Source organism: Scyliorhinus torazame, chromosome 18 (genome assembly GCF_047496885.1).
Source record: "Scyliorhinus torazame isolate Kashiwa2021f chromosome 18, sScyTor2.1, whole genome shotgun sequence".
NCBI lineage: Eukaryota > Metazoa > Chordata > Chondrichthyes > Carcharhiniformes > Scyliorhinidae > Scyliorhinus > Scyliorhinus torazame.
The window spans coordinates 143,305,139-143,328,964 of NC_092724.1; the positions used below are offsets into that span (position 1 = coordinate 143,305,139).

Consider the following 23,826-nt stretch of genomic DNA (forward strand, 5'->3'; position numbering starts at 1 on the left):
ATTGAACTGAATAATTTAATGATGAATTCTGCTCATGTATCTTGTCCGAGGGAAGGCACACACAGCAACTTCCATGGAATAACAAATCTTTTAATTTGTTTTTCTACACTGCCTTGCTGAGGCTTTAAGACCGAGGTAGTTAGACGAACAAGGGAGTCAAGGTTATTGGGGTTAGGCAGAAAAGTGGAGTTTAGGTCACAATCAGATTAGCCATTTTATTGAATGGCAAGACAGGCTCGAGGGGCCGAATGGCCTATGCCTGCTCCTGATCCATATGTCTGTATGTTCGTGGGCTCCCTTGAACCACACACAGTTTTCCAAGACAGCAAGGTGGCAACGGGCAAAAGGTCTGTTTAGTTTTAAGCAAGACGTTCAAATTCGAACCATGCTGTTACTTTTACATATGAATTACAGACTGTCTGAATCTACAGTACTTGCAAAGTTGTTTTATTGGGTGATCAATAAAAAGCTGGAGCGCAATCTTCCCACCACGTTCCGCCCAGTGCCGATCTGGGCACACCGGGAACATCGCGGGAGAGGACCAATTTGGGTTTCGCGCCAGGCACCCAACCCGTTCTGGATCATGCCTTCGCTAGGCGTGATCCAGATTTGCATATTTAAATGATCAATTAGGCTAATTTAAATATGCATGGCATAGTTGAGGCCGCAATCTAGCTGAGGCCGCATTCCCATGAAAGGGGGGTGAAGGAAGGGTTTGAACGATGGGAGGGTGAGGGGAGGTATAGAGGGTCTTCATGAGGCTGGGGTGTGTGAAGGGAGAGTCCTGAAAGGAGGGTGGTCCTGATAGAGGGGATGTGTTCACTTGGGGGAGAGGGGGAAGATAAATGCCCATGTCTACCGGGGGTGGCATTGTTCATGGGTGGGGGCGTGTGGGGGACTCTCATGCGCACTTAGAGATCGGGGCACTGTTACGAAACCTTCAGCAAGTGTGCGGTCAATTCCAGCCCCACACACCCTGGAGTCCCAACATAAGTGAATTAACCAATAATTTGCATATTTTCGCTGAGATCTTTGACCCGTGACTGCTCCAATGACTTTCAGGCACCAGGGGCGGGATTGTCCGACCCCCCGCCGGGTCGGAGAATCGCCAGGGGCTGGCGTGAATCCCACCCCTGCCGTGTCCCGAAGTCTCCGCCACCAGAGATTTGGCGGGGGCGGGAATTGCGCCGCGCCAGCCGGCGGGTGCGGGAATCGCACCGCAGCGGTCGGCGGGCCCACCCCCGCCGAATCTCCGGCCCGCAATGGCCCAAAGTCCCGCTGCTGGAATGCCTGTCCCGCCAGCGTGGATTAAACCACCTTTTGAACGGCAGGACAAGGCGGCGCGGGCGGGCTCCGGGGTCCTGGGGGGTGCCCCACAGTGGCCTGGCCCACGATCTTCCGCCTTCACTATGGCAGAGGCCGAAGAGACCCCCTCCCCTGCGCATGTGCGGGGATGACGTCAGCAGCCGCTGACGCTCCCGCGCATGCGCCGACCCCGCGTCACCCGGCGAAGGCCTTTTGGCCCCGGCTGGCGTGGCGCCAAAGGCCTTTCCCGCCAGCCGGTGGAGCAGAAACCGCTCCGGCGCGGGCCTAGCCCCTCAAGGTGAGGGCTTGGCCCCTAAAGGTGCGAAGACCTCCGCATCTTTGGGGCGGCCCGATGCCGGAGTGGTTCACGTCACTCCATTACGCTGGAACCCCCCGCCCCGCTGGGTAGGGGAGAATCCCGCCCCAGATTTGTAAATAAAACATTAAAAAAATTATTTATCTCTGACAAGAGACGAGATAAGCATGTAATGGTAATAATAGAACGATGATCTGCTCATCTAATTATTCCCCAACCCTGTCCCACCCTCCACCCAGACACACACAAAACGGACACAAGGTCAGAGGTAGGGAAAGGATCAAAATTGCAGGGATAAAAAGGGCGTGAGATAAATCGTTGCTGCTGAGGTGATAGTCTTTGTAGTGTGGTCAACGATCTTCCAAGGACGCAAAGTGTTAAAATCATTGGTTGGTTTGGATGTTGCAATGTTTGTCTTCAATTAAAACATTTGGTTGTACAATCTGGGTGGCACAGTGGTTATCACTGCTGTCGCATAGCTCCAGGGATCCGGGTTCAATTCTGGCCTCGGGTGACTGTCTGTGTGGAGTTTTCACTTTCTCCCCTTTCTGCGTGGGGTTCCTCCCACAGTTCAAAGATGTGCAGTTTAGGTGGATTGGCTAAATTGCCCTTTAGTGTTTAAAAGGTTTGGTGGGGTTACTGGGTTACAGGAATAGGGTGGAGTCATGGGCTTAAGTGGGGTGCTCTTTCCAAGGACCGGTGCAGATGCGATGGGCTGAATGGACTGTAGGGATTCCATGAATTATAACAGTTCACTGTGGAGAGTCTCTTTCATTTGAACGACCTCCACCAGACTGGCTCTGAGCCTCACTGAGATAATATTAGAATTCTTCACCTGAGGATTGTAAATAACTTTTCAAACAGGCCACCCTCCGTGCAGGTGCCTTTTAATCAGAAGTGAAGCTTTCACAGGCCTGGCTGGAGATTATTTTAACTGCCAGCTTTAGCTGATAGAACCTGCTGCCTCCTACATTTGCACAGAACAGGCTGCAGATGCTTGCAGCCTTTTAATCAGAGGTTAAAATATCACAGGCCTGGCTGTATATAGAGAGTGTTTCAAACCTGCTTCTGGCAGCTCTCGAGATCTAAACAGAACCAAAACTTAACTCTCCAAAATGGAGCCTGTCTGTGTTTTCAGAACATTCTGGAAGAAGGCCCCCAGTAAGAATCGAGAGCCCGTCAAAGACCCGGATTTCAAAAGAACGGATTGGCTGCTAGCCACGTCCATCAAAATGACATCACGGGATCATGCCACGTAGTACATTGGATCGAGTAGTGTGCCTGGGCCAGTTGTAATAGCAGTTCGCAGAGGCGGGGGGGGGGGGGGGTCAAAAGTCTGGAGTTTGAGCCCAAAATCTGCAGTGTTGAAGCAGCCAGCAAGACAGGAATTAAAAGGGACACAAGGATCAGACAAGGATCTAAAAGAGGTTCCTTACAGCACCCTTTCAAAATCGGCATTGCCAGTGGGTTCAGATCCCCACTGATGAAAAAGTTTCCAAGTGTGGACTAGACTGGGGAGAAATTCCCCAGTGCCCCCAAAAATGACTTAAGTGTGGACGGATCCAGGTCTGGATCTCAGCCAAAAAGCCGGTAGGAAACACCCCGTTAAACCTGCCCAAAATGACACAAAGTCATGTTTTGGGAGAAACACGTCCCTGATAAATAATGATGAACATTCTGAGACTGAAGCTGGAACTTACTACAGATTTGAAGGATGGATTTTCCCTCACGGGTTGATATCAGCATTGCACAACTCTTAATGTGAATCTTGTTGAGAGGTTGCTGCTGCTGCTGACCATTGTCTACCGTTCTGCCAAGAAGTCCAAGAACGGTTGCCACCGCCTGAAAAACCCTTGCACCGATCTCCTTAAGGCGAATTTCACCCTCTCCAATTTAATAAACCCCGCCATATCATTGATCCAGGATTCCACGCTTGGGGCCTCGCATCCTTCCACTGAAGAAGAATCCTTCGCCGGGCTACCTGGGTCGCAAAGGCCAGAATACCGGCCTCTTTCGCCTCCTGCACTCCCAGCTCCCCTGTAACCCCAAATATTGCGAGCTCCCAGCCCGGTCTGATCCTGGATCCTACCACCCTCGACTCCCTCCTTAATTCTGACACGCCTTAAAGCTCACCTCTTTGACCAGGCTTTTGGGCACTTGACCTCATATCTCCTCATGTGTCTTGGTGTCAAATTTTGTGTGACAATTTTGTGAGGCACTTTGGGGCGTTTTTGTTATGGTTGCCGGTGGTATATAAACGCAAGTTGTTTGTTATTTTGGCTGTCGTTGATTTGACCATTTGCTCTGGGGACAAGGATTTGATATTCCCGCAGTTCTTCCCTTTAATCGGTCAGCAATGTACTTCACTCACTTCCACCTTCCCCTAATTCTCTACAGAATTTAATGATGGATTGTGTCAAACTGGCAGCTCACCACTCATCTCTAAATCAGCCTGCAATTAAATTTCACCCCCTTGTGGCCCTTATCTTTATTTTGTTCTGTCCTGTAACTTCCAGTCTTTACAGGATCTGCATGAACTTGGGAGAATACTTGATTTGAGAAAACTTGAGTTGACTGCCAATATTGTAGTTGATTTCTTGAATAATTAATGGCGGTGGACTGTTGAATTTGCTTTGCATTCCGGGGCTGGATTATGAACGCAGAATAAATTAAGTCCTTATTGAAGCAGAATGATGGCTTAATTTTTACAGGACGGGCCATCTCATTATTATGTATTAGAGACGAATAAAGTTGCGAGTGAAGCTGAATAATGGCTTGAACTTACTGAAGAGTAGACCTCTCATTATTAAATGTTGGAAATAAAACCAAGCAACAATATTTTAATTAAGAAGGAGATTCGGTTGCTGATTCATGTTTAACCTTTTCAGCTTGAAAGATCTTTGTTGTGTTGCGCTGTGTGGTGCATCCATGATGAAGGTGATGTTGTTTGCTGTGCTTTCCACACAATCTCTTATTCGGAGGGTGGAGTTACTTTGAGAAGGTGAATGATTTTGTGGAGATTTGCTGTTGCGGATTTATTAAATGGATTGAGAAATTAGATAGCAAAAAAAAAATTGATTATGGGTACAGAAACTGATCTACACAATTAATGAATGCATTTGAGTGCATTACATAACTCCTGCCTATTAAAGACCCGCCTAGCACTCTGACCGTTTCTCCATGCACTAGAGCCTGCATTTAGAATCACTTGATCTCGTAATGAATTATGACAGAATTTATACCATCATAATCAATCTCTTGTGGTATGGCGCACAGCAGGTTGGAGAATACTTTCTTTCTCTTGTCTGTCTCTCCTGTCTGTGTGATGGTGTTTCTTTCTCTGCCTCTAGTTATCCTTTATTTTTTTGCTTTTTTGCCCTCTGCTTCTCTCTCCCTTATTCTTTGTTGCTCCCTCTTTTTATTTTCCCTCCTGCCTTGACTTAAAGTCTACTTCTGTATCCCCCCTCCACCCTTGCTACGTTTAGAACTCACCTCACTCTTAACTCTTCACTTCCCGTCTCCCTTAACTTGCACGAGGGCTGGGAGTGAGCACCATTCCTTCTCTCCTTAAATTGTTCCCTTCAAGCTGCATTGTTTGGATTCAAAATTCAACTTTTTAAACAGAAATCAAATTAGAATGAGGAAAGACACGATGACTTAGAAGGTTGTTCGTGTTGTGCTTGTTTTTCAGACATTAAAGAAGCTCTTAAGTGTCCAACATGGCGAATGAGGTGTACCACCCTCTGTATTGACAAAGGCCTGAGACTGAAACAGGCACTTGACTGTTTACAGATATAAATTGACGCTTTTGATCTTTTCTCCCGAAATCGGGTTGCTCTGAACGTGCCAAGTTTTGTTGAAAGAAATCGCTCATCTAAAGTCATTTAGGGAGAAGCAGGAGTTCTTCACCTTGCTCAACAGCTGTTCTGAAAGGTCATTGCTGACCCCCGATGAGTCCTAGGCCTCACCTTCCAAATGCCTTCCGTCCTGCCCCTGTCATGATATCCACATTAACATATCATGGTGCAATCACACACACACATTGATGGACAGGTAGCTGGACCAACCAACACACACACAACATCGCAGCCAATCACCAGTGAGAGCACACGCACTATAAAACAGGGAACACCACAGTTCCCGCTCATTCCACCAGGAGATAGCTCAGAGCACAGAGCTCACAGCGTGCCACTCAGACATACACCATGTGCTGAGTGCCTCACTAAGATAGTGCTAGGGCTGGGTCCACAGGTTAGCTGGTGAAGCATGAACCACAGCCAGAAGTTAATAGTTATTATTGTACAGAATAATAAAACAGAGTTGTACCATCTACAACCGTGTTGGTTCGTTTGTGTATCGGAACACCCAACACGACAATTCCCAGGACCTCCTTGAAAATTGCGGACAACATCGCAGCAGGCCAGGATTGTTGCCTGCCTTTCCCAAGTGCCCCTGTCTTGAGATCCCAAACCCAGGTTTGAACGAGCCTCTAGGGGGAATGTTTTAAAACTTACCTTTTTTCGGAACCCCCACTTTGGACTTTAGAAATGTCAGTTTCCACAGAAAAATGGTGGATTAAAAAATTTTCAGCAAGCATTTTGAGTTGTTTGTGCAGGAGGATAGTATTTTCCTACCTGGCAATTAGATTTATAAAACTGAAAGGTGATTTTTTTAAAATTAGGCAATTCCTATAATAAATGAGGATAAAGGAATTTGCAACAAAAAGGTTGGCACACAAGTGCAACATAGACTGACAATTGGAAACAAAGGGCGGGATTTAACACCCAAAAAACAGAGTACCGTTTTGAGCATGTATAGCGGGGTGTTTCCCCGGGGTCTGCAGCACCGAGAACAACCCCGCTTCAAACGGGACTCGTTTTTTCCCCCTGGTTTTGGTCGGGAACATCCTGCAGAGCCCACACTTACCTCACTTCCTGTGAATGACGAGCCATTTTTAAATGTCGCCCTGATCTCTCGACCTCCCTCGGACTCCCCACCACAGCCTCTGGACCCGCCAATGTCCAACTTACGAAGTCTTCAGGGATCCTTGAACGCTTGAGCCCCCCATACCCCCTCCTCACCCCACCTCTTAAGGGAAGGGCGCCCCTGGGCCAGATCCCTGGCAGTGGGTGCCTTGGCATTGCCAGCCTGGCACCCTGGCAGTTCCCCTGCCACCACCACCTGGGCACCCTGACAGTGCCAGGATGCCAAGGTGGCATTTCCAGGGTGCCAGGATGGCAGTGTCAAGGTGCCTGGGTGTCATCGAGAGTGCCAGGGTATGACCCTGCCCGGAGCCCGACCACCTGGGTTCTCCAATGGCCTGAGATACCCCCCTCCCAGGTACGCCTGGTCCACGTTTATGTGGACCATTGCTAAATGGCGCCATGGCGAGTTCCTCCAGACACAGCCGTTCATTACTGGCCCTCGAGAGAATCGGGCGCGGCATATTTAAATGGGCCGAATGGCTCACTTAAATATGTAAAACTGGATCTCACCCAGTGAGGGTGGCGGAAATCTAGCGAGAGGCCTCTCAAGAGATTTAACGGCCTTGTCACGTCCCCGAGTTGGGCGCAACAAGGCCATTAGTCAGATTGTTGACTGATAGTGTGCCAACGTAAGATGTGGATGAAATGCTGAATATATTTCTGACTGCTGGAGTGCTCTGGTTAGGAGATAATTGTATAACACCTCGACACCCACTAAATATGAGTTCACACACGTGGTTCAAATGTTCAATTGAAAGCTCACAGGCATGTTTGCGGTCGAGTGTGAAATCTGTGATTGTGGTCTTGATAAATATTAATGTGAATATTGACAAAGACTCTGAGAAGAATGTGCCATCATCGGATAACTAGGGAAGTTAAAGATGCTGTCACACGAAAAGAAAAGGCCTGAAACGCTGCAAAAAAGATAGGCCTCACGCAGGCTCGCACACACACAGGTAGGGCAAGATATTTGGGAACCAACAAAGAATGACTTAAAAAATGTAGGGGGAGAAATTAGAGTATGAAAGTAAACTAGCAATAAATAGAAAACAAGACCGTAAGCATTTAAAAGTATGTGAAGAGGAAAAGAGTAGCTCAGCAATCATTGGTCCCTTAGGGAGTGAGACTGGGGAATTAATAATGGAAAACAAGAAATGGCAGAGACGTTGAATGGGTCTTTTGTATCTATCTTCACAGTAGGAGACACGAAAATCACCCCAACAATTGTCGAGAGGCAAGAGGTAGAGTGAAACTTAAAATGACTGGAAAACTAATGGACTGAAGGCAGACAAGTCCCCTGGACCTGATGACCTGCGTCCTTTGACCCGAAAAGAAGTGGCTGCAGTGATACTGAACGCATTTGTTGCAATCTTCCAAATTTCCCTGGATTCTGCAAAGGTCCCAGTGGATTGGAAAACCACTCATGTGACACCTCGATTCAAGAAAGCAGGGAGATAGAAAGCAGAAAGCTATAGGCCAATTAACCTAGCATCTGTCACTGGGAACGTGTTCAAATCCATTATGGAGACAGTAGCAGGACATTCAGAAAATCATAATACTACCAAACAGGGTCAGCACGGTTTCATGAAAGGGAAATCATGTTTGGCACATTTATTAGAGTTGTTTGAGGATAAAACGAGCATGGTGGATAAAGGGGAACCTTTGGATTTCCAAAAGGCACACAATATGGTGTCACATAAAAGGTTAGTGCGTACAATAAGAACTCATGGTGTTGGGGAAATGCATTAGCATACATGGTGGATTGACTAACTAACAGGAAACAGGGAGTCAGGGTGAATGGGTGATTTTCAGATTGGTAAACTGTACCTTCTGGAGTGCCACAAGAATCAGTTCTGGGGACTCAACGATTTACGATGTATATGAATGACTTATTAATAACATCTCCAGAACCGTGGTCCGGATCTAGTGGAGTCTAATAGTGGGGTGGGGAAGGAGACCCCTTGTACCCATAACTGCCCCACAGGAAATAAGCTTGCATTGGTTTTAAACCTGGTTCTGAGCAAGATTTAGTCGACAAAACTGTTCCTAGATGGACAGAAATGTGCAAATTCAGGGTCCAAAGGTATGTTCGGTGTGAGAGTGTGAGTGTTCACATTGGTGCTGTTTTTCTGAGCCTCTGATTTAGTTCATTGTTGGATGGGAAGCATGGAGGAAGCCCGTGGACTTGGCCTGTGCTACACTTGATGTGGGACTGCTTACTAGAGGGTGTCCATCATCAGAGCTCGAGCAACGACAATGGGGACACTTAGTACAAATTGCATTTTGGCAGTGACAAATTTTCCCTTCCTATGCTCAGATTTATTGAACCACTTGAGCACACACGATGCAAGAGAACTAAAATGGGCATCTTCTCCCCCCTCTTCCCCCCCCACCTCTGAAAAGCAGTAGGTGTAATTGTCCTGTTTTCAGATTTATTCACTGCGCCCATGCCATCCAGAAGCCGCAGGTTCTGCTTCTAGTTTACCCTGCGCACATTCAAGCTCACAGACTCCCCAGATCACCCTCTCTGATATTAATAGCAGACTCTGTTCAACCAAATGTTGAAGAAATGGGAGAAGAGTGAGCAGAGAAGAACGGAAGTTGGAATATGATAATTGTGTCTCACTAACTGTGTGTGTGTGTGTGTGGGGTGGGGGGGGTTTGATATACTTGTGTGTGTGCCCTCTGGCTACAAATTAGACCTGTGCCTTTTGCCAAAATTGCTCATTAATTCAAGCAGGTAAAACATATTTTGTATGTTTCCGTTGAGTGTTCGCTGAAAGGGTTTGCATCAGACAGGTTAATAACAATTACTAACTACCCCGATATATACTTCATGGTACTGTGTGACAAATGTCAATGTGGCTTTTTCACGTACATCCGTATGTAAAATTAACTGTGGTGGGACAAAATCCTGGTCCCAGTGATGCCGACTGATTTTTGAAAGGAGTGTCAATGATGAGATTCTCTTGCTGCTGGTATCTGTGGAAAGGAGGCAGCATCGGTCTGAACTGAATGAGTCAGGTTTTCTGAATGCAGTGTTGGCCGTTCTTTAGCCCCTGAGTTAGCGACAGATGTTTCTCTGTTAGCATGAGGAGTGCTTAGCCATGTACCATGTATAGAATTGTCACGACAGGAAAACAGAGGGTAAGCAGTCATACGATGCAGTGGTGTAGCTGCACATTGGCTCTGCCTTTCTGTCTCCCTCCGTGGTGTTGCAGAATACCTGGATTTTTCCCAATCAGCATTCTAGATTTTGTAACTCTGCTGTTGTAGGGCAAGGCAGAGAACGAGTTAGATCAAGGGGAATCAAAAATATCATAGAATCAACACAGAAGGAGGCCTGATGTGAATGTGCCAGATCTCTGTAGGGACCATACAGCTAGTCACACTCCGCACCCTGTCCCCGTAGCCCCAAAGATCTTTTCTCCTCAGATAATTATCTCATTCTTTTTTTCGAAAACCACGATTCAATTTGCCTCCACCGCCCTCTCGGGGCGGTAAAAAAGACTTTCCTCATGTCGCCGTTGGTCCTTGTGCTATTTGCATTAAATCGGTGCCCTTTCTCCCTCTCAACTCTGTCCAGATCCCCTCATGATTTAAACACCTCCAACAAATCGACTTTCTCTCCTCCATGGGGAACAAACACCCTTCTCAACTTTCCAAGCTGCATTTTCTGGTTAACCACTGACGGGCGAGAGCTGATATTGGGAGGGGCCTGGTTAACTCTGCGTTCTCAGAAAGAGAGCGAGAGAGAGATGACACGTGGGCTGGGGAAACCGCAGGATGGGAAGGGTTTCATAAACGGGAAACATCTTGTGTTGCCTCACAGCGCCAGGGTCCCAGGTTCGATTCCCGGCTCCAGGTCACCGTCTGTGTGGAGTCTGCATGTTCTCCCCATGTCTGCGTGGGTTTCCTCCGGGTGCTCCGGTTTCCTCCCACATGTCCCGAAAGACGTGCTTGTTAGGTGAATTGGACATTCTGAATTCTCCCACTGTGTACCCGAACAGGCGCCGGAATGTGGCGACTCAGGGCTTTTCACAGTAACCTCATTGCAGTGTTAATGTAAGCCTACTTGTGACAATAAAGATTATTATTTATTATTATAAAAAGCGATTGCAAATCCTATAACGCTGCTTGATCACACCTGTCCTGTTCAATTTCCAGGGTATTGTTGACTCTCCACAAATGGCGTTTGCACTCAAACAGGAGCCAAAACCAGTGAAGGAAAAAAAGGAGGATGAAGGAGGAGATGCCCAGATGCAAGATGAAGAATTTGCCATCCGGATAGGTAGAGGCGGATTATCAGCAGGCAAGCATCGTGTCATATGCCGATAAACACAAAAACTTGATTTAAGCAAGTTTTGGGTGCGGGGTGGTGCATTTATTCGAAACAAATAGTTAGCTTCAATGCCAATCCAAGGGTTTGGTTGGAGTTTCTGGTGGTTCAGCTATGGAGCTTAATCAGTAATGAGAATTGTTCTTTCCTTTTGGCTGCAGACTTTTGTCTAATATTTGCTAATCTATACAATTAATGTGGTCTACTATCTGCTCTGGATCGGGCTCCTAACAAGCCTTTCTTCTATCTGCTCCCACCTATGGCTGGAATGTCGCTGTCTTCACATCGTACAGGCTTTTACAGAGTGAAGGTCAGAAATGATCAGAAGGCGTTAAAGGTGCCATCAAATTGGCGATCTATTTGTGATACTCTCCCAAAAATCTCAATCTTGAAAATTAAAGAGAAACTTTTAATACTGGTCACAGAAATTGCTTTTCCTGCAAATACATGCAGAGGCAGAAAATCCCTTTGCAAACATTGCAAAATTACTCATTTCAGGAAATATTGCCGTCTTAGTCCTGAAGATGATTTGTTTAAAGTTTATTGTTAGTTTTGTTGTTACTGGAGTGTCTCCGGGCTGCTGGATGCCCCATGAAAAGGTTGGGAGCTGAAAAATAGTAGCTCCGAGCAGGATACTGGCAAAAAAAGGCTTGTACATGTAATCCCATGAAAACATTTCTGAATGAGTTCCAATTTTAGGAGTAAAGTCAGGAAATAGGAAGGATAATGTAAGGCTTAGGTCGGGTAACCCATGGGGTGTACACTCCTGCAAGTGGATTCAAAGAGTTCTGATTTTTCTGAGATCCTGAATTGCAGCTTAAGGGGATGATGATTTATTGCAAAATTTCAAATACTGTATATAGAGATGGGGAATATATAAAGTCCCAGTGGTTTCTACAATGTTCCAGTAACATCGATTCATAATTGAATGCTTTCAAGACTTTTTAAGATCAAGGTGTATCTCTCAATTTGCACGTGTGGTGGCATAATCCCCCCTTATCGACATAAAGCAAACCTCCTTATTTCTATCTTTAGTGTTTGATTTGAATCTTCTGGTCTTCCAGCTTAGGATTTTACGATAATTAGGAAAGAAACAGTTTGCAATGTGCCCTTTGACTGGAACACAATGTAGTGTGATCAACATGGCACTTTCTACTCTGTCCCACTTCAAGACCATAAGACAGGAGCAGAATTAGGCCATGCGGCCCATCGAGTCTGCTCTGCCATTCAATCATGGCTGATATGTTTCTCATCCCCATTCTCCTGCCTACTCCCCATAACCCCCCGATCCTCTTATTAATCAAGAACCTATCTATCACAGCCTTCTGCGGCAAAGAGTTCCACAGATTCACCACCTTCTGAAGAAATTCCTCCTCATCTCTATTTTAAAGGATCGTCCCTTCAGTCTGAGGCTGTGCCCTCGGGTTATAGTTTTTCCTACTCGTGGAAACATCCTCTCCACGTCCACTCTATCTAGGCCCTCAGCATCCTGTAAGTTTTAATAAGATCCCCCCTCATCCTTCTAAACTGCAATGAGTACAGACTCAGAGTCCTCAACCGTTCCTCATACGACAAGCTCTTCATTACAGGGATCATTCTTGTGAACCTCCTCTGGACTATTTCCAAGGCCAGCACATCCTTCCTTAGATACGGGGCCCAAAACTGCTCACAATACTCCAAATGGGGTCTGACCAGAGCCTTATACAGCCTCAGAAGTACATCCCTGGTCTTGTATTCTAGCCCTCTCGACATGAATACACACGTTGCTTTTGCCTTCCTAACTGCTGAGTGAACCTGCATGTTAACCTTAAGAGAATCTTGAACTAGTTTATCTTTGACACATCATTCAGTCCATTCCCAGTTTCTTAGAATTACCTGCACTTGAACACTGATGAATGCAGTTAGTGGCCTAGTTCATTAATGGAACCCAATAATCTGATATTGCAGTGATTTTTAACTTTAGGGATATATTTGGGAACCCCGAAGTGGCTATAGTGGGACATTGAGTTGTGATCTTCCCAGAGGTGGCTGGTTAAAAGTCCGCCACCGGGAGCCCTGTCCAATTAAGGGCAGTGGGTGCACCAGGGAACTTTAAGGTCTAATCAAAGAGCCAGCAGCAACGCCTGCTGTCAATGGGAGAGATGAGTCTTGCTGGTTTGGTAGGAGATCACAAGGGCTCCTCAAGATGGAGGTGCCCTCTGAAGAGCTAGAAAAGTGTAAAAAAAACAATTGTTGCCACAGTTGCCTTGCCATCAGTATGGAGGAGACACTTCTTCACATGATGAGCGGTGGCATCAGCAGTGGCCCACTGGCATCCATTGCACCATGGTAGGTAGGGAGTGAATTTAAAGAAGGACGCGCTGAGCTCCCAGTCTACCACTGGGTACATCTTGTTGGTGTCACCAACTTACCCCAAGTAGTGATTCAAGTGAGATTCATTAACTAGTGCTAGTCAGACCCCACCTCTGGTAGGATCCGTTGGGAGTTGGGAGCTGCCTTGTTCCCGGTTCCACCTTCAACCTGCACCCCTGCGACAGGGAAAATTCAGCCCCTGGTCTATCAAGGGGCCTCTGCTCAAATTTCCGTTCATCTCTTGCATCGCCACCTGTTGTGGATCGAATGGAAGGAGATATGACACGAAACAGTCGGAGTGAAAGTGGACAATTAAGGAATGGACTGATTTCAAAAGAAGCCCTTTGATTTCTGTGGAATCTGGGTTGACTGGACCCAACTTATCTCCCTGTTAAACTGTGAATCAAAAGATGTTTTTCATACTTTCATGTTTGACCACGCACAGGCCATTGACTCCAGCAAACACTCTGTGGTAATTTATTCATGTTACCAACAAACTTAAAATAATTTTTGGTTCCATTTATTAATGTGACTCTTGCAAAATTTGCTGGCTTCCTCGCCCATGTCTTTTGCTCGCTGTTAGACTGTACTGGAGGCTTACAGGTTAAAGCAACTAACTGATGTGAGGTGATTCACTTTGGAAGGAATAACAGGAATGCGGAATATTTGGCTAATGGTAAAGTTCTTGAAAGTGTGGATGAGCAGAGGGATCTAGGTGTCCATGTACATAGATCCCTGAAAGTTGCCACCCAGGTTGATAGGGTTGTGAAGAAGGCCTATGGAGTGTTGGCCTTTATTGGTAGAGGGATTGAGTTCCGGAGTCGGGAGGTCATGTTGCAGCTGTACAGAACTCTGGTACGGCCGCATTTGGAGTATTGCGTACAGTTCTGGTCACCGCATTATAGGAAGGACGTGGAGGCTTTGGAGCGGGTGCAGAGGAGATTTACCAGGATGTTGCCTGGTATGGAGGGAAAATCTTATGAGGAAAGGCTGATGGACTTGAGGTTGTTTTCGTTGGAGAGAAGAAGGTTAAGAGGAGACTTAATAGAGGCATACAAAATGATCAGGGGGTTGGATAGGGTGGACAGTGAGAGCCTTCTCCCGCGGATGGATATGGCTGGCACGAGGGGACATAACTTTAAACTGAGGGGTAATAGATATAGGACAGAGGTCAGAGGTAGGTTCTTTACGCAAAGAGTAGTGAGGCCGTGGAATGCCCTACCTGCTACAGTAGTGAACTCGCCAACATTGAGGGCATTTAAAAGTTTATTGGATAAACATATGGATGATAATGGCATAGTGTAGGTTAGATGGCTTTTGTTTCGGTGCAACATCGTGGGCCGAAGGGTCTGTACTGCGCTGTATCGTTCTATGTTCTATGTTCTAAACAAAAACAGAAAATGCAGGATAGGCTCAGCAGGTCTGGCAGCTTCTGTGGAGAGAAAAGCAGCTACTGTTTAGAGTCCATGTGACCCTTCTCCAGAACAGTGATTTAATAATAATAATAATCGCTTATTGTCACAAGTAGGCTTCAATGAAGTTACCGTGAAACGCCCCTAGTCACCACATTCCGGCACCTGTTCCAGTTCAGAGTTCAGAGTTACGTTTGCTGTTTCAATTTAGAAATGAAGATGTTTTAAAGCAGTGGCAGGAAATTGCATGTATGTTAACCCCAGCACCAGCGAGCTAATTCATTCGTACACTGGTGGACAGGGAGAGACAGAACTGGCAGTGTTGGATGTGCATGGTGAGGTGGCAGCATAGGGATCACGATTGCAAACATGTATTTATTTGCGTGTCAAGGCCATTTCTTTGGCACAAATCAAACCCTATAATAAAGAACAAAGAAAAGTGCAGCACAGGAACAGGCCCTTTGGCCCGCCAAGCCTGTGACGACCACATTACTTTCTTTTTATGAGTGGTATTTTCTTTGCATAATTTTTTGGAAGTGATCCAAAATACTCAACGTAATAGGTGAAATTCCACCCCCTTGCGCTCCCGTCGGGTCCCTTTTGACTGCTTCACACTACTAAATACCTCCAACATGACGTCACGTTGGAAAGGGGGGAATTGTAAATGCGGGGGGAATATATGGCAGGGAAGCCTAAAAATCATATTAAAATGACTTAATTTTCAAATATCAGAGTCCGTTCTGGGAGGATTAGCAGGGGTCGTTCACGCCGCTTGGAGCACTGGGAACGACTCCGCTATGTAACGGCACTTTGTTGCTATTCCGGCCCCTGGCAGGGAACACTCCCTAAGGCCGCACTTGGTGTCATTTCCTGCACTGAGGAGCTCCGACAAGCGGAGCTGCTCCATGCAGGAAGAGATCAGGGCACCGTTTAAAAATGGCGCCCCAGTCTCTCGAAACCCCCCCCAACCCAAACGCGATGACCGGAACCTACCCCCCCCCCCCCTCAACGGCCAACTCATCTATAAAGGGGTCCTCAGGCCCCCTCCGCACTCCACCTCACATGGGCAGGGCACTCCCTTGCCTGATCCGCAGGCAAATGCCAGCCTGGCAACCCGGCACCCTGGCAGTACCACCTGGGCACCCAGGTGGCACTGCCAGGGTGCCGGACTGGCAGTGCCAAGGTCCCCGGTTGGCACCAGCAGTGCCAGGGTGCCATCCTGACCAGACTTGGACCACCCAGGGTCCTCTGAATGCCTGAGAGAACGCCACCCCCCCTGCTAAGTGCCTCGTCCCCGTTTATGGGGACCAGTGCTAAACAGCACCCAGCTGTGGTCTCCTCGGCGAGGCCAGTAGATGCCGGGCAGCGTTCGATCCAGCATAGACTTAGTTATGTGGGCTTTTAAGCTCACTTAACTGTGCAAGTCTGGGTACTGGCCATTGTGGGAAGGATCCAGATCACGACGTCTCGCGAGGTCTGGTTTGATCCACGAGGCGTACCGACCGTCAGAAATCCCAGGAGAGGCCGCGGCGGAACGCGGCCGGTAGATCGTGCCCGTTCCGGGCAGGAATCTCGTTACATCAGTGGTGAGGGGCGGGGAAAATCGAAAAATGAGATCTCGCCAGGGAGAATCTCATTTTCCGATTCTTGCAAGATTGTGCGCTCGCATCACCATTTGTGCTCAAGGCGAACGTAGGTGTAAAATCACCCCCAGTGGCTGAGTTCTCTTCAAGTCATGATCATCCATTGTCATTTACTACTGGGAGATTTTAGATAGGTCCGTGTGGGTCTATTTCTTTCAGATGCCAGCTACAAAGAAATATTCATGAGTAGAGGCATTTCACCTGGAAAATAGAGGTCGTCTCAGTGAGGTTTGAAGCCTGACACATTGATTGTTTATTCCAGAATTTCTGGTGGACATTTTCCCGACAGACATTTCTAATGCATTGTTCCCCAGAGGTCCAGTGATTCTCCCATCACTTTGATCCTTCACATTTTACCATCACAGAATGAAATATGTACGTTATAAAATTGTGGAAGCTGTTGGTACTTGCCGACTAAACCCATTACCTGCTTGCCTTTGGCTGGAGTCGGCAGCATACCTGACTCGCATTTATTCCAATTCTTCTCCCTGTTTAGTTAAGTTCCTTTCACCGGCTGCTAATTCTCCAGACAAGCTAAAATGCTGAAATATATTCCCTGTCAGATTCTGATGAATCTGCCGTTCGTTTTCTACTTTTAATTTGTTTATCTGTATTCACAGATTTTGATTTTGAATTCTCATTTGGTGCACTTGTTGGCATTTAGGGGCTGACTAATTAAGTGTAAACGCTCCAGCACCACTTACTATTTTGTTGTCAAACACCGCTAATTCCATTAGGTAAATATTGGTCCTTTAGAGGATGAGAAGGGAGATTTAATAATGGGAGATGAGGAAATGGCTGAGGAACTGAACAGGTTTTTTGGGTCGGTCTACACAGTGGAAGACACAAATAACATGCCAGTGACTGATGGAAATGAGGCTAGGACTGGTGAGGACCTTGAGAGGATTGTTATCACCAAGGAGGTTGTGATGGGCAAGCTAATGGGTCTAAAGGTAGACAAGTCTCCTGGCTAAAAGAGATGGCTAGGGAAATTGCAAATGCACTAGTGATATTTTACCAAAATTCACTAGACTCTGGGGTGGTCCCGGCGGATTGGAAATTAGCAAATGTGACACCACTGTTTAAAAAAGGAGGTAGGCAGAAAGCGGGTAATTATAGGCCAGTGAGCTTAACTTCGGTAGCAGGGAAGATGCTGGGATCTATCATCAAGGAGGAAATAGCGAGGCATCTGGATGGAAATTGTCCCATTGGGCAGACGCAGCATGGGTTCATAAAGGGCAGGTCGTGCCAAACTAATTTCGTGGAATTTTTTGAGGACATTACCAGTGCGGTAGATAACGGGGAGCCAATGGATGTGGTATATCTGGATTTCCAGAAAGCCTTTGACAAGGTGCCACACAAAAGGTTGCTGCATAAGATAAAGATGCATGGCATTAAGGGTAAAGTAGCAGCATGGATAGAGGATTGGTTAATTAATAGAAAGCAAAGAGTGGGGATTAATGGGTGTTTCTCTGGTTGGCAATCAGTAGCTAGTGGTGTCCCTCAGGGATCAGTGTTGGGCCCACAACTGTTCACAATTTACATAGATGATTTGCAGTTGGGGACCAAGGGCAATGTGTCCAAGTTTGCAGACGACACTAAGATAAGTGGTAAAGCAAAAAGTGCAGAGGATACTGGAAGTCTGCAGAGGGATTTGGATAGGCTAAGTGAATGGGCTAGAGTCTGGCAGATGGAATGCAATGTTGACAAATGTGAGGTTATCCATTTTGCTAGGAATAACAGCAAAAGGGATTATTATTTAAAGATAACATATTAAAACATGCTGCTGTGCAGAGAGACCTGGGTGCGCTAGTGCATGAGTCGCAAAAAGTTGGTTTACAGGTGCAACAGGTGATTAAGAAGGCAAATGGAATTTTGTCCTTCATTGCTAGACGGATGGAGTTTAAGACTAGGGAGGTTATGCTGCAATTGTATGAGGTGTTAGTGAGGCCACACCTGGAGTATTGTGTTCAGTTTTGGTCTCCTTACTTGAGAAAGGACGTACTGGCACTGGAGGGTGTGCAGAGGAGATTCACTAGGTTAATCCCAGAGCTGAAGGGGTTGGATTACGAGGAGAGGTTGAGTAGACTGAGACTGTACGCGTTGGAATTTAGAAAGATGAGGGGGGATCTTATAGAAATATAAAATTATGAAGGGAATAGATTGGATAGATGCGGGGAGGTTGTTTCCACTGGCGGGTGAAAGCAGAATGAGGGGGCATAGCCTCAAAATAAGGGGAAGTAGATTTAGGACTGAGTTTAGGAGGAACCTCTTCACCCAAAGGGTTGTGAATCTATGGAATTCCTTGCCCAGTGAAGCAGTAGAGGCTCCTTCATGAAATGTTTTTAAGATAAAGATAGATAGTTTTTTGAAGAATAAAGGGATAAAGGGTTATGGTGTTCGGGCCAGAAAGTGGAGCTGAGTCCACAAAAGATGAGCCATGATCTCATTGAATGGTGGAGCAGGCTCGAGGGGCCAGATGGCCTACTCCTGCTTCCAGTTCTTATGATAGGAATTCTTAAAATACAGTCAGGTAGCACATTCATTCAATGGAGCAAGTGGTTGATTTTTTTTTTAAAGAGAAGACATTTGTTTCGAATAAATCTTCATATAACGCAACAGCTGGGAATGCTCCAGAAAGATCCTGTGAGAGAAATATTTTTTAAAAATACATTTTTTCAGTACTGTTATTATAAATAGCTTCGGTGGGGATAAGCACTAAATAAAAGCATCTTGTAGATAAGGAAAGATCAGCCAAGTCCTTGCTTCTGATCCAGTGAACCCATAGTCGAGTCACTTGTGCAGAAGTCAGGTGGGGACGGGACAGGCCTTAGTTATGATGCCTTGTTGGCACAGATTATTAATAAAATAAAATACTTAGCAGGGAAGAAACATTTGTCAGCAGTAGGTGGGGAAATGTTCATTTTCATTTCCGACCAGTGAAAAGCTGCTTACAATCTGCTGCACAAACAGAATACACATCAGCGACTGATGTTTTATGGAAAATGAACCAGTTACGTAACTGATTTACACCCACTTTTTATTTTGGGTTGGTTGGCCTTCTTCCAAAGTTACTGCAATTAATTGAAGCAAAGTTAACAGAGAAGAGACGACGCAAAGAACCCTTTGCGTCAATGGGCTCAGTGCTTGCCTCTTAGTTTATTACAAAATGTTACAATCAACCTTGTTTTTTGGTCGTTCATAAAGTAATGACCAAAGTATTTAATGTTCGGAACACGTTCTGGAATATATGTGTTAAATTAGACATTGAATCGGGGCAGCACGGTGGAGCAGTGGTTAGCACTGCTGCCTCACGGCGCCGAGGACCCGGTTCGATCCCAGCTCTGGGTCACTGTCCGTGTGGAGGTTGCACATTCTCCCCGAGCTTGCATGTGTCTCACGCCCAGAACCGAAAGATGTGCAGGGTGGGAGGATTGGCCACCTTAATAGAAAAAATGAATAGGGTACTCTAAATTTATAAATAAAATTTGTGTCCTGTGCAAAAGCACGTTTCCACAGCCGAGCACATGCTCTGAGTGAACTGGTGTAAGTTTTGGTGTTGAGTGTTTTGAGACGAGCTGCACATCCAACGATGGAGCTGTCACTGCCAATGCGACGTGTCGGAAATAGCACCGGATCTCTGCGAACTCCACCACCACATAGCGTCTCGCCCAAGAGCGCTAACTCAGATTTATTCAGAAGTGACATTAAAATAAATGATCGCAGCGGACTTCCTGAGATTTAAAATTTTTACTGAACACACAGGGCACTGTTTTAAAATAACAAATGCCTTGACGTTGTGGTCATTCTTTGTAGTACTGCACGCTCCGTTTGGACCAACATCTTTGATGTGAAGTTCACACGTGTCTGGAATATTCATGGTCAATTTCAGTCAAACCAACCTACAAACTGTCCAATGAAGCAGACTTCACGCTTTGATATGTAAAAAGAGTTATACCACACCCATTGGCTTTGAAGTTCGAACTGGGAATGTAGATACCAGACTTTCACCCCTCAAATTTGGGCATAAGTAACTAATGGGAAGGAAATCTAAGCCTGCCTCTAAAGGTCCGATGTGGAATGAAGTTAGTCTGAATCCTCATCATAGTGAGCAACGGCCTAAAGCTCAATATTGATTCTGATTTAGCACCAATCTCATGCCAAATGGTCACAAGAAGACTGGTGAGGGAAATAAAAAATAAAGGCACATTGGCATGGTAGGGGCAGGTCTTCTGAGATATGTGGTCAGGCAGAGTGGAGAGATACATGCTTGAATTGGTAGAGAAAATGCTGGAAATACTCAGCAGGCCGGGCATCTGAGGAGAGAGAAACAGAGCTAATGGATCAGGCTGGAAACATGGGGTGGAATTCCATCTGGGGACTAAGCCACGTGAGGGTGGGGGGGTTGCGAATATGGTGAATGGCAAAAAGAACCAAAGATGACATGAGGAACATCTATGTTTATGCAGCGAATAGCTAGGGTCTGGCATGCACCACATGAGGCTGGAGTGGGGGCTGATCAGATCATGGCTTTCAGCAGGAAATTGGACTGGTGTCCAAGATTTACAAGGAAAAGAAAGGAACAGGGACTAGGTGAGTTGCTCGGACATGACTGGAAACACGATCTGCCTCTTGTGCGTAAACTTTCTATAATTCCATTCTCTGTGCCAGGCCTTGGGAGGGGAACGCCAATGGATTGGGTTTGGGGGGGGGGACGGACTTTAAAACTTGGCTCTGGCCTCTGTTCGCCTTGGGTGTTAGACACCTCCCTTGCCATGTGGAAAATTGCGATACAGTTAGTGGGGGGGGAGACAGGTGGCAGGAACTGCATGCATGGCATTGCCCCAAATTTTAAGAGCCCGCCAGCATGTCCCAGGCGGAGTGTTAAATTCTGCCATATAATTCCAACGTTCATAACAGGGGCGGGGCGGGGGAAACTGTGGTTGGCTATATTTTCTTCAGATTTTGGTGTCCTGGGGAATCTGTCCTACAGTCAAAATTGGAAATGAGGAAATTGGTCAGGTTGGTGTGGGTAGAAGGGATTTCTTCTCCTCTGCGACAAAATCAAACGGCGGTTCAAAATGCACACCTTTGTTCTTCCTGAATAAAGTTGTGGAGTTGGTGCCATTTTCATGCTGTGCTGTTTGAACAGGGTCACAAAGGAATTGAGGATCTGTCCGGAGTGAGATGATTTAGTGGTATTGGAGCTGGACAGGTTAAATTGAGGCCTGTTGCTCTTTTCATTTAGGTTGCACTATCTCCGTCATCTGCTGAGTTGATGCCTTATTTAAAGAGACCTTATGTGAGCAAACTTGTGCGCAGCACGTGTAGAATTCTGGTGTGTTAATAACCCTCCCTTTCATTTTTTAAACCAGTAACTTCACTGTGGTGACAGCTTTAGACACCGTAGAAAAAGTAATTGATAGCGCACTGTGGTACAACGGAATTGTGTTTCGGGCAGTAAGTTGTGATCAAGAGAGAAACTCTACCAGGAATGAATGATTGTAACATCATCATACAGGGAGCTCAGTTTATCCAATTACAGCAGCTGACGATGTCTGTGCTGTTTAGCCCCGAGAAATGTGTAATAAGCCTGATAGGAAATAATCTCCTTCAGTCAGGATTTTCATAAACCACAAATAAAGACTCTGTGTAATGCACCGTCTTAATCAGTCACTCACTCAGCCATCTAACCGAAGCAGAAAATAATGCTTTGTAGACACCAACTTCACATAAATAGATATATTTTTGTTGAGAATATTATTTTCTGCTAAATGCTGAGAATTGAAAGATTTCAGCAAGGAGAGAGTTTCAGTTCGCTGTAATTCTATGCAGGGTGCAGGACCACATTTGGTGTTTTATTGTCATGTCACAGAAAAATAAAAGAACAATTTAAGCACTTAAGCTGAATAGCACGATATAGCCGCTGCAATATTCAAGTAGATTTAATTACAATGCAGTAATCAGCCGGATTTGAATGGAACTAGTGGTGTGACTATTCTACAATTCTTGTACTGTGTACAGAAAACATCCTCTCTTTGGTCCATATATTCTTTATTCTCATTCTCATGGCACACAACAACATGTATACAATTTCACTAAATGTGAAACACCTTTATTAAGGGCACGATTCTCCCAAAAGGGAACAAAGTCCTCTCGCGAGCACATTTAGCCGCATGTTTCCCAGCGCTCGCAGTGCCAAGAAGCACATGGCTATTCAACGCGAATGGTGGCCTGATTTCCGAGGCCCCCAAAACGATCTCCTCCCAAGACTCACGCAGGGCACACCCAACCCAATCTCATGTGTGTACAAAATGCCCATTTGGCATCTTGGCACCTGACAGTGCCCATGCCAACTGGCTGTGACCCTGGGCACCTTGGCAGTGTGCAAAGGGCATGCAACTGTAGGCCTCCAATCTCCTGAAAGACCCCTACGACTGCTGTTCCGTCTGGTCCCTGTTTGTGGGGACCAGTGCTGAACGGTGCTCACCTGAGGTTTCCGAGGTGAAGGAGTTGAATCCCAAAGCCTCAGATACCTCGGGAATCTGCACATTAGGCTGGGGCTAACTGCTCGCTCTAATATGCAGATTTGTCAGAAAGTGATCTCACCCATTTTGGTGGGATTTACGTCGCAACGTCTCACGGGATCGCGTTAAATCGCTTGAGGCGTGGCAAGCCGGGTAGAGGAGCGGTGTCCCCCAGATTTCATCGGCCACACTGCGCCATGGCGAGCTGCTTTTCGGGCTTTGGATCACAGCCTAAATCTCTAATCAATTGTATATCCTCATAATGACACTGGTTGCTTAGGTATCCCGCGAGCTGGAGTCAGCCTTGGGTCGTTAGACCTTTGATAGATCTCCCAGCACAACTTCAGAACGACTGACCAAGCCATTTTACTGACTGCAGTAACAATGGGTGGATTCCTCTCAAAGTGCGGTGGCAGGCTGCTCCAGCGGCCCCTGTCCCACTAACCAGAATAGCGGGATTCCGCTCCTGAGCTTGGAACCTCATTAATTATACACAAGCCTATTCCCCTCCAAGTCACCTGGTGGGCTGGCATCTGATTGGTCCACCTGCCATCAACTGACGGGTTTGAAGGTCCCATCGCCAGGTTTTCCAATGTGACTATAAAAAATAATAAATCAAAGGCTGAAGGTAAAAATTGAGGCAGAATATATGACTTGGAAGATGAAGATGAAATTCTTGGCCAAGGTGTTCTTCAGGCACTAAATCTGCTTCACCTGATGGCTACGCTTGGCCATAGAACATACAGTGCAGAAGGAGGCTATTCGGCCCAACGAGTCTGCAGCGACCCACAAGCCCTCATTTCCTAGAGTTCTAAAGGAGATAGCTGAGGAAATAGTGGAGGCGTTAGTTATGATCTTTCAAAAGTCACTGGAGTCAGGGAAAGTCCCAGAGGATTGGAAAAGCGCTGTTGTAACCCTTCTGTTCAAGAAGGGAACAAGAAAAAAGA

General features: G+C 46.3%; 1 protein-coding gene across 1 annotated transcript in view; it reads left to right on the forward strand.

Moving 5' to 3' along the window:
- Positions 1-23,826, forward strand: part of LOC140395589 (zinc transporter ZIP11-like) — a 764,184-nt gene that overhangs the window by 301,126 nt on the left and 439,232 nt on the right. Inside the window, exon 6 of the mRNA XM_072483554.1 lies at positions 10,774-10,918. Within this exon, the coding sequence (XP_072339655.1) occupies positions 10,774-10,918 (145 nt within the window). The remainder of the gene's footprint in view (positions 1-10,773; positions 10,919-23,826) is intronic.